At 46.3% G+C, this 14,734-nt stretch overlaps 1 protein-coding gene across 2 annotated transcripts in view; it reads left to right on the top strand.

The window, feature by feature from the left end:
- csnk1da (casein kinase 1, delta a) overlaps window positions 1-14,734 on the top strand; it is a 31,384-nt gene that overhangs the window by 13,792 nt on the left and 2,858 nt on the right. Inside the window, exons 3-9 of one of the 2 annotated variants that reach the window (XM_062532742.1) lie at window positions 1,786-1,934; window positions 2,957-3,185; window positions 3,946-4,116; window positions 7,536-7,684; window positions 8,184-8,352; window positions 12,050-12,162; window positions 13,320-13,387. In XM_062532742.1, coding sequence (XP_062388726.1) covers window positions 1,786-1,934; window positions 2,957-3,185; window positions 3,946-4,116; window positions 7,536-7,684; window positions 8,184-8,352; window positions 12,050-12,162; window positions 13,320-13,352 — 1,013 coding nt within the window. In that variant the 3' untranslated portion in view covers window positions 13,353-13,387. The remainder of the gene's footprint in view (window positions 1-1,785; window positions 1,935-2,956; window positions 3,186-3,945; window positions 4,117-7,535; window positions 7,685-8,183; window positions 8,353-12,049; window positions 12,163-13,319; window positions 13,388-14,734) is intronic. The other variant, XM_062532741.1, reaches the window with a different exon arrangement.

Below are 14,734 nucleotides of genomic sequence, written 5' to 3' on the forward strand. Positions count from 1 at the left end.
GAATGCGCAAGTTTTTTGAGGGACACAATCAAACGTGCTGTAACCTGTGTCATTATGCAACAGCGGTGGAAAGTGCTGAGGCTTGAACGCGCATCTCACAATCTTGTTTTTGTTTTGCTGATAGAGATCTTATATAGTATGTTCAGTCCTAGTCTTATGTAATATATATATATATATATACAGTATATATATGTATATATATATATATATATATATATATATACATATATATACTGTATATATATATATATATATATATATATATATATATATATATATATATATATATGAATGTAGTTATGTAGGGTGTGTACTCGCTTAGTATTTGTCAGCCTACTTTAAATTAGAATAGCTCAAAGTCTTGCAAATATGCTGGAATAAAGACTTAAGACTTCAAAAAAATGTGCACACTTGGCATAGTGCTCCTACTACAGAGCTGAACAGCTGATGGAAGTTGATGGAAAGAATTCATGTGTGTGTGTGTGTGTGTGTGTGTGTCTCCGTGTCTCCTTTCAGCTCAGTGATGAAGGTCGTACCTCAGACATGATTAGCAGCCTGCCTCTCACATCTTGCTCTCATTGGGAAAGAGGAAGCTGGGGGAGGTGTGTGTGAGAGTGTAAAACTGAGTGGGATGCTTTATGGGAGCCCCCCTCCTCAGCCATAATTCTTCCCCTTACTCCGCTTTGGTGGGTCCTTCAACCATCCCTTGACTGGGGGATGGGATTGCTGGGGTGGGTGTACAACACTCGACAGGCCCAGGTCACCTTCAGACCCGTTCTCAATCAACCTCTCCTGTGAAATCCACTGCGTTTTTGCTATGGGCCCCGTCTCAATATGGACAGTTGATCTAGCAACACCATGCTGTGAGCCAATATGGGCGCTGTTGCAGTCGCTGTCAGCCTCTCCTAGTGAAACCAGTAGCCATTATCATGGCTTTGTTTTTTTCAGCATGTGTTACAGTATGGGCGGCTGAATTTCACAGGTCTTGACAGGTCCCTGACACAACATTAATTTTCTTGCCTAATTGAGTGCCAAAAATGGGAGCTGTTGCGGCCGCAATCAGCCAAAACCACCATCAGTCATTGGTGTGGCTTTGTTTGGTCTGAAGGATGTCTTTCAGCATGGCCTGCTGAACTTCACAGTTCATAAGAGGCCCATAACATAGCTGTCCCCGTTACGAGAGTGGCTGCTGTCTGTTTGCGGTGGTCTGCTCTGAGATGCCATGCCAGACATGGCCGGGACCAACCCGGCCACATACCAAAGGCGAGCCCCCAGATTCCTGCCGGGAAAGACTCTTGGCACAGTGTGGTAAACCATCGCAGCGGATACTATAAGTCTCCTGTGTCACTGGCGATGAGAAGCCATTAAATAAGTAATTAGGTAAATGTCTGGGCTCGTTAATCACTCACCGCTGTGTGGGAGGGGGTCCATGACTGTGGAACAATTTACCAGTCTCTCTGGAGAATGCATGAGGTCTCGATTTTTAAAATGGTGTTCCTACTCTGCGAAGGAGGAGTTCTTTGTGATTTTTTTTTTGTCTAGACACCATTACACTGTGTTCTTGGTAGCCATCATTTGCCACCTTGTGTTTTCCATACGGCTCTTGTGTTTCTTGTGTCAACAACATGTGGTATGCATCATTGTAAATGGAGGATACAGATATACCATTTTGATTGTTTTGGTTGTGTATTTTGCGTTCGTTTCACAGGCTGTACATACACCATCATGTTTTTCTCAACGCTCTCTCAACTCTCACCCCCCTCCTCTTCCTCTCTGTCCTTGCAGTGGGCATTCCCACCATAAAGTGGTGCGGGGCGGAGGGCGACTACAACGTGATGGTCATGGAGCTCTTAGGGCCGAGCCTGGAGGATCTCTTCAACTTCTGCTCCCGTAAATTCAGCCTGAAGACCGTGCTGCTGCTAGCTGACCAGATGGTAAGGCTACATAAAAGGGCACGCCCATTCGTGACCTTTGACCTTTGGCATCCCTGACCCCTCTCCCTAGTGTAATACCATTACCCTTTAGTGGTTTTGTTGTAAATAGCCACCCTAAGTGTACGCTAGTAGCTAGTATTTTCATATCCCTTGTTGATTCAACCACCATGGTGTGGGTTGTTGTAGCTGCTGCTGCTTTACCTCCCATAATGTCCAACCTCTTGATATATATAAAAAAGCAAATCAAGCAAATACAAAGACAAACCAAAGGGACAAAAGCATATGATGATATTGTATTGAAAATTGAGAAACACATATGACAGATATTTCATCACTGTGTTACATGCTGTAGACTGGCATAGTAAAATGAGCATAGTTACATGTGAACGAGTTCAACATTCACCTTACACATGCCTCGGTCATTAGCTATATAAGGGCAGAAACACATCCATGACTTCACTGTAGCACACATTTGCATAGATTCATGTATGTCATCGCCCAGTAGATTGCCACTTTTTTTCCCTTTATTGTCCTCCGCTGTTAAGTGCCTCGGGGCAGTTGGCAGTCAGAAGCTCTTTTGTTCAGTCTCATGTCCTGGTCCTCCTGTATTTGCATGGTTGTGTTTGCTTTGCATGGAGCCTACTCACCTGCTGTGCCATCAATACCGCATCCTGCCTGGATAAACCGGTCTCTCGTTGTCGCCCCACCCCCACAGTCGCCTGTTTACATTCGCTCCGCCTGCCTGCCTGCCTGTCTGTCTGTCTGTTTACCTGCCTGCCTGCCTGCCTGTCTGTCTGTCTGTCTGTCTGTTTACCTGCCTGCCTGTCTCTTCTTCACTGCTTGTCTGTCTCTGTCTGTCTGTCTCTCTCTGTCTGTACTTTGTTGTCTGTCTGTCTTCCTGTCTGCCTATCTAGCTCTTTATCTCCCTATCTTGCACATTATTTTTTTCCATCTTTCCTCCAGTCTGCATTTTTTTTCTGTCTTTCTTTAACTGTTGACATTTTGTCATCCCCTCCCCACAGATCAGCCGCATCGAGTACATCCACTCCAAGAACTTCATCCACAGAGACGTGAAGCCCGACAACTTCCTCATGGGCCTGGGCAAGAAGGGCAACCTGGTCTACATCATCGACTTCGGCCTGGCCAAGAAGTACCGCGACGCCCGCACCCACCAGCACATCCCTTACCGCGAGAACAAGAACCTCACCGGCACCGCCCGCTATGCCTCCATTAACACCCACCTGGGCATCGGTAAAAGCACACACACACACACACACACACACACACACACCCCAGCACATCCCTTACCGCGAGAACAAGAACCTCACTGACACTGCCCGCTATGCCTCCATTAACACCCACCTGGGCATCGGTGTGTGTGCACACACACACACACACACACACACACACAAACACACACACCAGCACATCCCCATACCCCGAGAATGAGAGCCTCACTGGTAGCGCCTGCTATGCTTCCAACACCCACCTCCGCATTGGTCAGTTGGCATACACGACTACCTGACAACCCCCCCCCCACACACACACACACACACATAAATGGACTCCTGCTTATGTCTTCAATGTAGAGGATGAAGTTGTTAGTCACATTTGTTTAGTTAGACACTAGCTATGTTATTGACATTATATAACCAACCATCTCAAAACCTATCCAAGGTGCAACCACAGACTTGATTCCGATTAAACACTTCACATAGTTTCCCTCCTTAGTACATCCAGTGCCAGTTTCTGTGTACACTCTCTGCAAATAAAGGTGGATGGTGTGTGGTGTACAGAGTGCAGTCACATGCATGTTCTTTTTCTATTTTATTTCTATTTCTATTGTTGTTCAACCCATGTTGATGTATTTGAGCCCAGGCTCCTCGTGTGTCTGTGTCTGTGTCTGTGTCTGTGTCTGTGTCTGTGTCTGTGTCTGTGTCTGTGTCTGTGTCTGTGTCTGTGTGTGTGTCTGTTCTGACTCCTGTCCCTCTCTGTCTCTGTGCTCCTATAGAGCAGTCCCGGCGTGATGACCTGGAGTCCCTGGGCTACGTGCTCATGTACTTCAACCTGGGCTCGCTGCCCTGGCAGGGCCTCAAGGCTGCCACCAAGAGGCAGAAGTACGAGCGCATCAGCGAGAAAAAGATGTCCACGCCCATCGAAGTCCTCTGCAAAGGATACCCCTGTAAGCATCACTCACGCACACACACACACACACACACACACACACACACTAGGGATGCAACGGTTTTCAATAATTTATTGAACCGTTCGGTTTGGCCTGTTCGGTTCAATAGACTCACCTAAACCGCAATATTTCGGTATACGCGAAATTAAACTTTTTATTTAATACAAGGTTATTGCGCGCGCGTAGCCTGGGAGCGATAGCAAGGAGTGCTTAGGACCCGGGGGATGCGTTTTCTCTGACTGTTCAGCTTGCCTCTCGTCAACCTTGCAACAACCAATCAGAATTTTACTGAATTTCCCAAGAGCCAATAAGAGCGTTGAAATGCAAATGAAGGAGTCATGTGAGAAGAAACAAACTTTACCGGCGGCTGCATGATCATGGTGACATTTGAAGTAGCCCACGAACAAGGAAAAAAGACCGTCAGTAAACAAAGCACAGTGTGCATTGCAAGCACTGCTTCACACCGATCACCTAATAAAGGTAACACATCCAACATGTCGGCCCACTTGCGCCTTCATCATCCGGCTGTAACCTTAAGTGGAGCAGCACGGAGAGTTAGTTTGCCACCGAAAACCCAACCATCCATTGCTGCAGCCTTTCGACAACAATATTCCTATAATTCCCAAAGACATAACGAATACGACGGCGTATTAGGGCCACGTATATATACTTTGTAGACGCAAATTTGCCACTTTAGAAGGTCGAAAATTTGCCACATTATAAAGTCTGTGTGTAACAGTATAACCGGTGGTTTCTGCCCTGCGTTGATTGCTCGCTAGAGTAGCCTAAGAAAGCGTGACGCCGACACAGCTGAGTGTATTCTCTTTTTGATAGTTTACTGGAAAATATTGTAGGGATGGGAGGTTATAGGAGATGCTGACATGTCATCCCAAACTCGGGTCATTTATTTTCCTGACGTTGTACATGCTAGGCTACGGGCAGCGGGAGGTGTCCACTCGAAAAACAATAAACTCACTGCTAAATCAGTCAATCGCTCGTCCACTCGTCAATCACACAACTCTCTCGCACACACACGCACACACACACACACACACGACAGGAGACACAGGGGAAACAGACACTTTGTGAAGTGGCAAATTTGCCACTTTCTTCTCGGAATATTGCCCCCCGACAACAGGTTGCAATAATGTTCATTTCATTGTTCTAATATTTTTAATGCTGCACTGCACTTTTGTCTATGTTTACATTGTTTACGTTCATAAAAGAGGACAGGGCAGGCACTCCCAAATCAAATATCCATTTGAAACTACACATAATACTACCTCACCAATTATTTTGAGAAGATTTTCAGAATTGTTCACTACTTTTTTGAGGGTGTATAACAGTTAAGTAGTTTCTTTAAATGTGTGAAGAACAGTGAGTTTATTAAATAAATAACTACACATTACTTTATGCTGCACTGCACTATGGATAACATTGCCTGTTTATGACAGAAGGCAATGATGGTGTTCTTTTCTTTTAATACATTTTTGTGATTCTGCTTCATCTGTGTCAGGCTATGCATTTAATATTTTCTCTGCAAGTGTAAGTAGAAGCACATTGTTGATTTGAAATAGAAAAGGCAAATATAGCCTCCTGTATGCTAGAGCCAAGATAATATTGATATATTGAAACCGAACCGTTACCGTGGCCCAAAAACCGTGATACAAACCGAACCGTGGCAAAACTGTACCGTTGCATCCCTAACACACACACACACACACACACACACACACACACACACACACACACACACACGCACACACACACACACACACACGTACACCCAGGGGTGGTTACCCACTGCTCCCTCGGTGCATAGGGAAGTAGGAGAACAGAAACAGGACTTCAGGATGCATGGCTACCTTGGCCGGCGATTATGAAAGTAGTGACTGCCCTGTGTAGGATCAGCCCATGTTGCACTACGCTGAAGTAAATGTTCTATAGATCTAACAGCTCAGGTGACGCAATAATGTCCTGCCAGCTGCAGCATCTTCTGGTGAGACTGCTTTTGGAAGGACTGCTTTTCAGTCTGTAGCCACTTCATGCACATTCTGGCTATGACCAGATTTACTACAAAAATGGAAGTTACGGAGTAAAAAAAAAAGTAACTTGTAAATTGAGTAGTTTGTTAACAATGTTAATGGTTACTTTTTTTGAGTAGATTTCTCAGATGGGAATATTTACTTTTACTCAAGTGTGTGTCAAGTGTTTACTTGAGTATAGATTTTCAGTACTCTACCCATCACTGTATACATCCATATCTGCTGATTCAGTCTGATCTATGTGGTGAGCTTGTGTGTTTAAGCCAAGAATGATTGCTGTGTTTGAGGCCAAGGTTTTTCCTTCAAATGTTCAAAAGTGACCACTGTTCGTGGGGTGGGGTGCTGTTGATTAGAACATTTTGGGAACGAAAACTGAGCATTTCCGAGTTCTCGACTGTTGGCCCATAGCCCAGATTACCATTTTGGTGCTCATGGATTAGCCACCGTTGAGACGGGGAACTGAATGCTTACTATGAACACAGGCAGTCTAAGTACAAGCTCACAGATTGAGCCCAGAGTATGCGTGTCCTTTCCAAGCCAGGTTTGTGTGTGTGTGTGTGTGTGTGTGTGTGGTAAACAGCTGGCGCTTGCATCACTGAAAGATTTGGGCAAGCATATGGTGGATCAGGCTCTCAGGCGTCACTGTGTGAACCCACACCAGCAGGGCCGGGCCCACTGACCCTGGGATCAGACTTAAGGGAATAAGCCAAGGGTCAGAAGATGGTTTGCATGTCACATGGAAGTGTCCCCTTGGCTCAGAGTCAGGTTAACATTGAGACAGACGTTGATATTACAGTAGTATACATTACATTGCATTTACATTTCTGGAGAATTCTGGATCGACCCTTTCAAATAGTTTCCTAAGGCATTTCCGGTTGCACAGAAAACATTTAGCTAATGGTAATTTGGCAACAAAAATAGAATAGTATTACTAAAATCGTAATACCAATGTAGAGTTGACATGTATGCTCTGTATCGTGTCATGTGTAACGGGTGCTAGCTGGTTAGCTATGCTGTGGAACGTTAGTAAACCTCACTCCCCGACACTTCAAGAGCGCTGCTGGCATGAAAGCTAGTAGCCTGGGCTTTTAGCTGGATTGTTAGCGCGCTCGACTCCCGATCCGAGGTGCTGCTGTCTCGCGGGTTCGAGTCCGGGCGTGTGCAGGGCTGGACCGCGGTGGTCCCACACAACGCAGGTTACACATGGCTGTGTGAGTCCAGTTCCCTCTAGTGATCCATTGTTTTCTTCACCGAGCGTAAGGGCTGACTGGCGTTGGAACTGGCCCTGCTGTCCTTTGTGAAGGTTGGGTCTTTTGGTGCAAGTGTCCAGTGCCTTTACTGATGTCCTTCTCCGTTCTCCTCTCTCTACAGCGGAGTTCGCCACGTACCTCAACTTCTGCCGCTCGTTGCGTTTCGACGACAAGCCCGACTACTCGTACCTGAGACAGCTGTTCAGAAACCTCTTCCACAGACAGGGCTTCTCCTACGACTACGTGTTCGACTGGAACATGCTCAAATTCGTGAGTATTCTGTAGAACAATTTTGTCAGTGTGTGTGTGTGTGTGCATGGTAATAGCAACAGTTTAGTGGTGTGATTTGTCTGATCTAGGTTGGCCTTATAAACATGATGTAATACTGAAAGCAAAGACTTCTCCAGCTAGCTGAATTTTTCCTTTACACAATTAACAAAGTGCAGATATCTTATCTGGCACTGGTCTGTGTCTGATCCTGAGATGATGAGAATGTGAATCTGTAATAGTAAGCCCAAGCACCTGTGCCCTATAAGAGTGTGCTGACAGGTGTTTTTGATGGTGGTTAGTGTTTCTTTGCTAAATGTGTGCTTGTGTCATTGTGCACACTGAGCAGATTTTTCCCGCTCTTATCTGAATGTGATTTGTGAGTTCATGCTTTATATTGCTGTGCTATAATTGGATGCAAGGTCATAGTACAGCATTGCATACAGTATTGGAATAGATTTGTGCGTAACATTGTGTGTGTGTGTGTGTGTGTGTGTGTTAGGGAGCGAACCGTGCGGCGGAGGACGCGGAACGTGAGAGGAGGGACCGCGAGGACCGGCTGAGGCACGGCAGGAACCCGGCAGCACGCGGGATGCCATCGGCCTCTGGCCGACCTCGCGCCACGCAAGATGTGCCACCCCCCACGCCACTCACGCCCACCTCACACACAGGTGAGCTGCCTGAAATCACACACTCTCTCTCTATCTCTCTCTCTCTCTCACTCACACACACACACACACACACACACACACTCTTTTGGATTTTTTTCCCCCTCCTAGTATAGTTCACTGAGTCATCGGTTTAGGGTACATTTGACTATAACAGACTTCTTTACACCCACCTTAGACGCAGGGCAATGCACAAGCACCTTCTCCCACTCTCAACATTCTCACACACACACACTCACTTGCACACACGCACATGCACACACACCTTGCTGCTTAGTAGGAAAACTTTGTTCAGTGCAAAATTGGCTTGAATTTGTTGAGGCATTGAGTTCCTCTGTGTGTGTGTGTGTGTGTGTGTGTGTGACCTGACACCACTCCTCAAACACCAGGAGTGTGTGATAACGCTGAAGACAACGCTGAAAATATGAGAAACATTCGGTGTGTAGGCAGCCATCCTGTCTGTGAATGCCTGGCCAGCGTGAAGAATTGTGGTGCTAACAGGCGTGTGCTGACATGGCTTGCGGTCTGTGTCGGTGGAATGAGCGCAATGCTGCGCGTCACACAGAAACCGAGACAGCTGCTGCCGCTGCTGCTACGTTGCCCAATGTTCCATTTACTTCTGTATTTGCTGGACCGGAAGCGATGCGTGACACAGTCCTCGACGTCATCGACCGTCCGTCTTGCTCCTCGTCCACCCTTCCCGTCTGTCTGGCCTCCACTCTGCTTCCTCCTTTTTTTAAAAAAGAAAGAAAAAACTACGCCGACGCTGTCTCATCGGAGGGAGGTACCGGAGTTCCTTCTGTGCGTCCAGGCGCTTTTCTTGGTTTCAGCCTCATTCTTCTCATCGTCTGAAAGATGATAACAGGGGTCGAAGGTCAGGCGTGAGCTAGTGTCTGTCAGCCTTGGAGGGCGAAGTCCCCTTCTTTTGTCATCAGATAGAAGGTGCTAATGAATGCTGATGTCAGTGGAGGTTTTGCAGCAATTCATGATTCAGCCACGATTTATGTAAAAACATAAAAAGAAACCTTAATAAAAAAATGTTTTAAAGTAAATTAATCAAATAAAAATTCAAAAAAAATAGTTTTTGCAATGGGGCATTGTTTGTGATGGTTCCAGATAATGATAAAAAAAAAAGCGGGGCTGTGAATGAAAATAGCTTTTTTAAAAATAGCACAGACATACGTTTTTCTGTGTTTAAATGGGTAAAATCTGCAATGGGGCATGCCTGTGCCTGTGCCTTCCCCGGGCCGTATGTAGTTGGTTGCACATTGGGTCCGGCGCAGGCGGTGTGTGTCCAGGTGGGCCCTCGGATGGCAGACCGTGCCCTGGGACAGGCTAGTGCTGGCAGCTGGGCTCGCTCGCTCGCATGGACCTCCTCTCTGCCCCGCTGACGTAAATGCCCACTTCCTGTGGCGCCCCGTTGGCCGAGAGTTGGCTGGCACGCGGCCGCTCGTGAGGTACGAGCTGGAGAGATTACAGGCTGGCAAGGTCACCGAGTGGCGGCCCGGCCTTGTGAGAGGCAGGCAGGACGTGATGAAAGCCCGCGCGCTTTCGCCCTCGCTCATAAACCCCACCGCAGCACCGCTACTGCTCGAAGAGGCGCTGGCCAGCGTGCGTCACTCAACCAGATGTGTGACTGCTCAAACGAGAGGCAGTGTTTTTTATTACGCACTGTAAAAAGGCAAAATAATTCCTTGGGACGTATAAGTGTTAGTAATTCTTAGATTTTTTGGGCTAATTACCATTGATTAGTTACATTATTTTTTTGTGCATGCTGGTCATTACGTAGATTTTCTTTTCCCCGTAATTCTCTTTTTCTTTGACATTTTTCCATGTCGAATAGAAAATTAAAAACGTTTGCAAATAGTGATTTACTCAGTTACGTTGGTTTTGGTTTTTTTTGTTTCATAGTTAGCATGTTTTGGTGTTTCTCTCTGACTTGATAGTTCTGGGGGGTATTCCATCAACCTCGCTAAACAAGGCGGCGCTCAACAGAAATAGCCAGGCTTGAACTAGTGTAGACTTCCACTTGAAGCTAAAGCCGTTCCATTAACTCAAGTTAGCTGCATCTTGCCCTCGTTTATTCAAACGAGGCTAAAATCAGCTTCATGTCTGCTCGTGCACGAGGTAGAAAAGTAGAACAAAACCATAGATTGACGAAAAGAGGATGCATGTCGTAAAATTAAGGCAAACTAGAAGATTTCAGTTCGATTTACAAGCGCCATCTACAGGATTTTCATCGGAAGTAATCAAATTGAACACGAGAGAAAAAAATAGATACAGTAGTTGCCTAAAAAGGAGAATAACGAAATCGTAGGCCTACTGTAAATCGCTAAACAGTAATTATGATGGTTTGAATTGGGACTTTGATTGTCTTCACTCTGAACAAAACGAGTGAATAAGCAGGCTATTTAAACTCAAAACAACTTTGGCATAGGCTATTCAACAATAAAGATAACCTACGTTTGTAAATTAAAAGGGTTCACTCTGAAATATTTTTTCGGTGGTCATAAAATAAATTGGTAGCCTATATATTGTCCTGGGAGTATTGGGAGAAAACCTAGCCTTGTCTCCCATAAGCATATAGTTCTGCCAAAGTGTTTGTGAAATATAATTAGCCTATCTGAAATGCAATATTGGCTTTCAATATGTCATTTCATATTTAATTTCTGTAATACAGTTGGTTTGATATCCGAACTACATGCATAATTAATTAGACTATATGAAGCGGTTTTAATTATTATAGCCTTTACAGAATTAGGCTATAGGCTGGCTTGCCTTGCATCGTATAGCACACTGACAGCCTGCCTACTGTCACTGTAGCTGTATATGACCCTTAATAATGATGCCTTTCATTAAAGAGTATAACTAAACATGGCAATATTAATGTGTTAACATAGCCTATGTAAATTCATCGCATGGGAACCGAACCCGAGAACACGCAAAACATGCCTCGATTGTTCTCCTGTCACGCTGCGCATGACACCACGAAAGACGTACATTGCGCAGAGCCGCAAGATTCCTTGGACCACACACATATCAAGTTCAAACAATGTAAGTTGCATAATTTTCAGAAATTCATTTAAACTAGCGGATAGGTAGCCTTAATCAATGCTTGCAACACTGTCGGAAAAAAGTTTCTCCTTCTATTTTTTAAGTTGTAGGCTACAGGTGACGAAAGCACAGGTTGACGGAACCAACGGTTTGGGACTCGTTTTCCGACTGGTGTTTTTTATTTGCAACACAGATTAATTTAGCTCGGCAGTTAGCCTGCCACCGACCAGGTTAGTTCAGAAGCATATGTTACCCCAGCAACTCAGCTGAGATTCCTGTTAGCGGGAGTAATGGAACCGAGCTCTCTCTAAAATTAGCGAGGCTTATCAAAGTTAGCCGCGATTTACGGTTAGCTCGCTTGATGGAATACCCCCCTGTTCATCTGGTCACTCCTGTTCAAATCTCTATACCACTGCCAAGATCAAGGGTTTGTTTGCCTTTGAGCATAAAAGTCTAATAGCGTGACCATCCTCACAGTGAAAGGCATTTATTTGGCAGGTATGTGAAAGTGACTCACTCTCTTTTCTCTCTCTCTTTCTTTCTCTCTCTCTCTCTCTCTCTCTCTCTCTCTCTCTCTCTCTCTCTCTCTCTCTCTCTCTCTCTCTCTCTCTCTCTCTCTCTCTCTCTCTCTCTCTCTCTCTCTCAGGCATGGAGCGGGAGAGGAAGGTGAGCATGAGGCTTCACCGCGGCGCTCCCGTCAACATCTCGTCCTCAGACCTGACGGGTCGACAGGACACCTCGCGCATGTCCACTTCACAGGTAAGGACAGTGTCCCTAAACTGCACCACACCTGCGTTCTCTGTATAACAGGACAGGAACAAGAACAGCCTAATATTTCGCTGGATTTCGGGTGTGTGTATGTAGATATGCATGCATGCCACTTTTTGTGGGTACAATTTTAGTTTGTACGTTTATTTCTATTTCTATTGCACTTCAGCCTAGTGCGTGGGAGGGAGGGAGGGTGGACGTTAGTTAGCTTAATTTCATTCCTAAGGGTGCCTCAAGCTTCCGGGCAGCTTTTGCCAGGCTGTCTGAGCTTGTCTAGCTGACTTGCCGGCTGGCAAGGCACAGTTCGGCTGGCACTGCCAACTGCCTGAGCCGTGCACTGGCCTGTTACACTCACCCAGGCATTCTGTAAGGAGAGGACGAGGACGGTGGTGGTGGTGGGGGTGCTCACAGAGAGGAAGTGCTCTCACATGTACATCCTCTTCCTGTTTATATGTTCCGAGTTAAAGAGCTATCAATGCTGTTAAGATCACTTTCGGCTCCAGCCCGTCTCTGTTGTAGGTCCTGAATGTAAAGCAGGATTACGGTAGAAGTGGGTCGGCAGGGTTAGTCACATGAGCGTTCAGAAGGTAGGCTGGTAGACGCGACAGTCACGCTGAATACAGAAAATATTGCCTAATGGCCTCATGACTGAACCTTGCGCTCCTCAAATGATCGAAATCAGCTCATTTTGCCTGGTGCGTTTCACAAGCCATTAAGCTGGAGTAGTAGTGGCTTCCTGTGTAAATAAGGATTACCGGTACTCTACAGACAGGAGCAGCGTTTCCATAATCACACAGAAGCTAATTCCATGAGAGGCTATTGTCCCTGAGAAGTTATTGTGCCGTTGATTTGATGCTTTTAACTGTAACTATTCTGTTTAGTCTATGCTGCTTCTCACTTTTTTTTTGTCCAGTGTTGAAACACCTGTCTCTCTTGTCCCCCTCGTCATACTCCATGCGTCTTTCAGTGACCGCTTTAACTTACCTGGTCCTATCAGAGCACTGGACAGGGATGTGCTTTGAGTTTTGTTTTTGTTTGTTTGTTTGTTTGTTTGTTTGTTTGTTTGTCTGTCTCTGCTCACAAATGGATGTATTCTCCTCCTCCTCTTCCTCCCTCCCCTCCCCCCATATCTGGCCACCCCCCCTCAGAATAGCATTCCTTTCGATCATCATGCCAAGTAGCTGCCCGGCACGTTCTGGTGTGACGGCAGCCCCGGGTGAGTGACAGCTGGGTGCCATTTTGTTTTTCTTAATCTCTCTGGACTGCCCCTGACTGCCCCCACCTCCCTACCAGCACCAGCACCACCTGCCCCCCCACCTGCCCCCCACCGACCTGTAATGCACAGCTGATAACCTACTCACCCCTGCCCTTCCCAAATCCACCCCCAACCCCCTCTGCACACAATGCCAGCTTGTCAGCTCCAACTGTGGCCCGTGGCGTAGAGCTTTAGCATCGAACAATGTAAACAGTCGGGCCGGGTTTCGGGCCGGAAAGATCTATTCAGGAACGTTAAATGTACTCTTAAGTCTAGCACCATAGAGGAGACTGTTGGTTTGCAATCCTCGTGTGTTTAGTGCGTGCATCACTCAATAGATGTTTAAAAGGAGCAGTAGACTCAGGCTTGTGTACAAGCATGCAGCCTGCCACGTGCTTCGCCGTCTTCCATCGTTCGTCGTTCGGTCAGCCTCAGATGGCCCGTTCAGAGCGCTGTAAACTTTTGCTTTGGACAAAGGCGTCTGCTACATAACTATAACCATAACCATAAACAACTGCTGTGGGAATCCAGGGTTTAACGTGTCCTCCATGATGTCAGTCTCATTATTGTGTAAGAACGTCTAAGAATTCCTTTTTTGTTCGTCTGATGGGGAACACTTTTCGTTTGTTTGTTAATCCCATTAGCACCCATTAACACAGCACGGAGTGTTGAGGCCAGACGTTTAATTACTGGATTGGACAAATATGCTGAAACTCATAGGTCCTAATCTTTAATCCCAATTTATCAAAGGCCACACCATCGGCTGTACATGTTTGCTGAGTCCCTTTCAGACTCTTTACTCTAACTTGTGGCCACATGGCAAGTGATTTCTTAGGGATGTTTGTTTTTGTCACGTTTGCCAGAGACGCTTGAGTCATTGTTAATGCTGAAGTAAACTCCCCTTCGGGCATCAAAATTCCTACATCTACAGCTGTAACTAATTAGGGATCCGCTCTAGATCAAGTGAAAACACGCTAGTGAGTAAACATGAGATCGTATGAACAACACGCCTGTGTTTTGTCATATAGCATATACACAGACTTGGCTGCAGGTGGTGTTGAGTCCCCCTGGTCAGGCTGTCGTGGTGGGACAGCAGGTTGACCCTGGTTGCAAAGTGACCCCCGCCCAGCCTGTGCTGTGTGATGTGGCTGCTAGTGAGAGTGTAATGCGGCAGCAGATGCCGGCGTTTAGCCGGTGCCTCGCAGATGGGCTGCGGGATAAGAACCTCCAGGATTAGGGCGGCTCACTTACAGCCCCTCGCCTATACAGCCAGGCCTCTGCTGCAGCCCCCTCCAGCCTGAGCGCAAG

Source organism: Sardina pilchardus, chromosome 3 (genome assembly GCF_963854185.1).
Source record: "Sardina pilchardus chromosome 3, fSarPil1.1, whole genome shotgun sequence".
NCBI classification, from domain to species: domain Eukaryota; kingdom Metazoa; phylum Chordata; class Actinopteri; order Clupeiformes; family Clupeidae; genus Sardina; species Sardina pilchardus.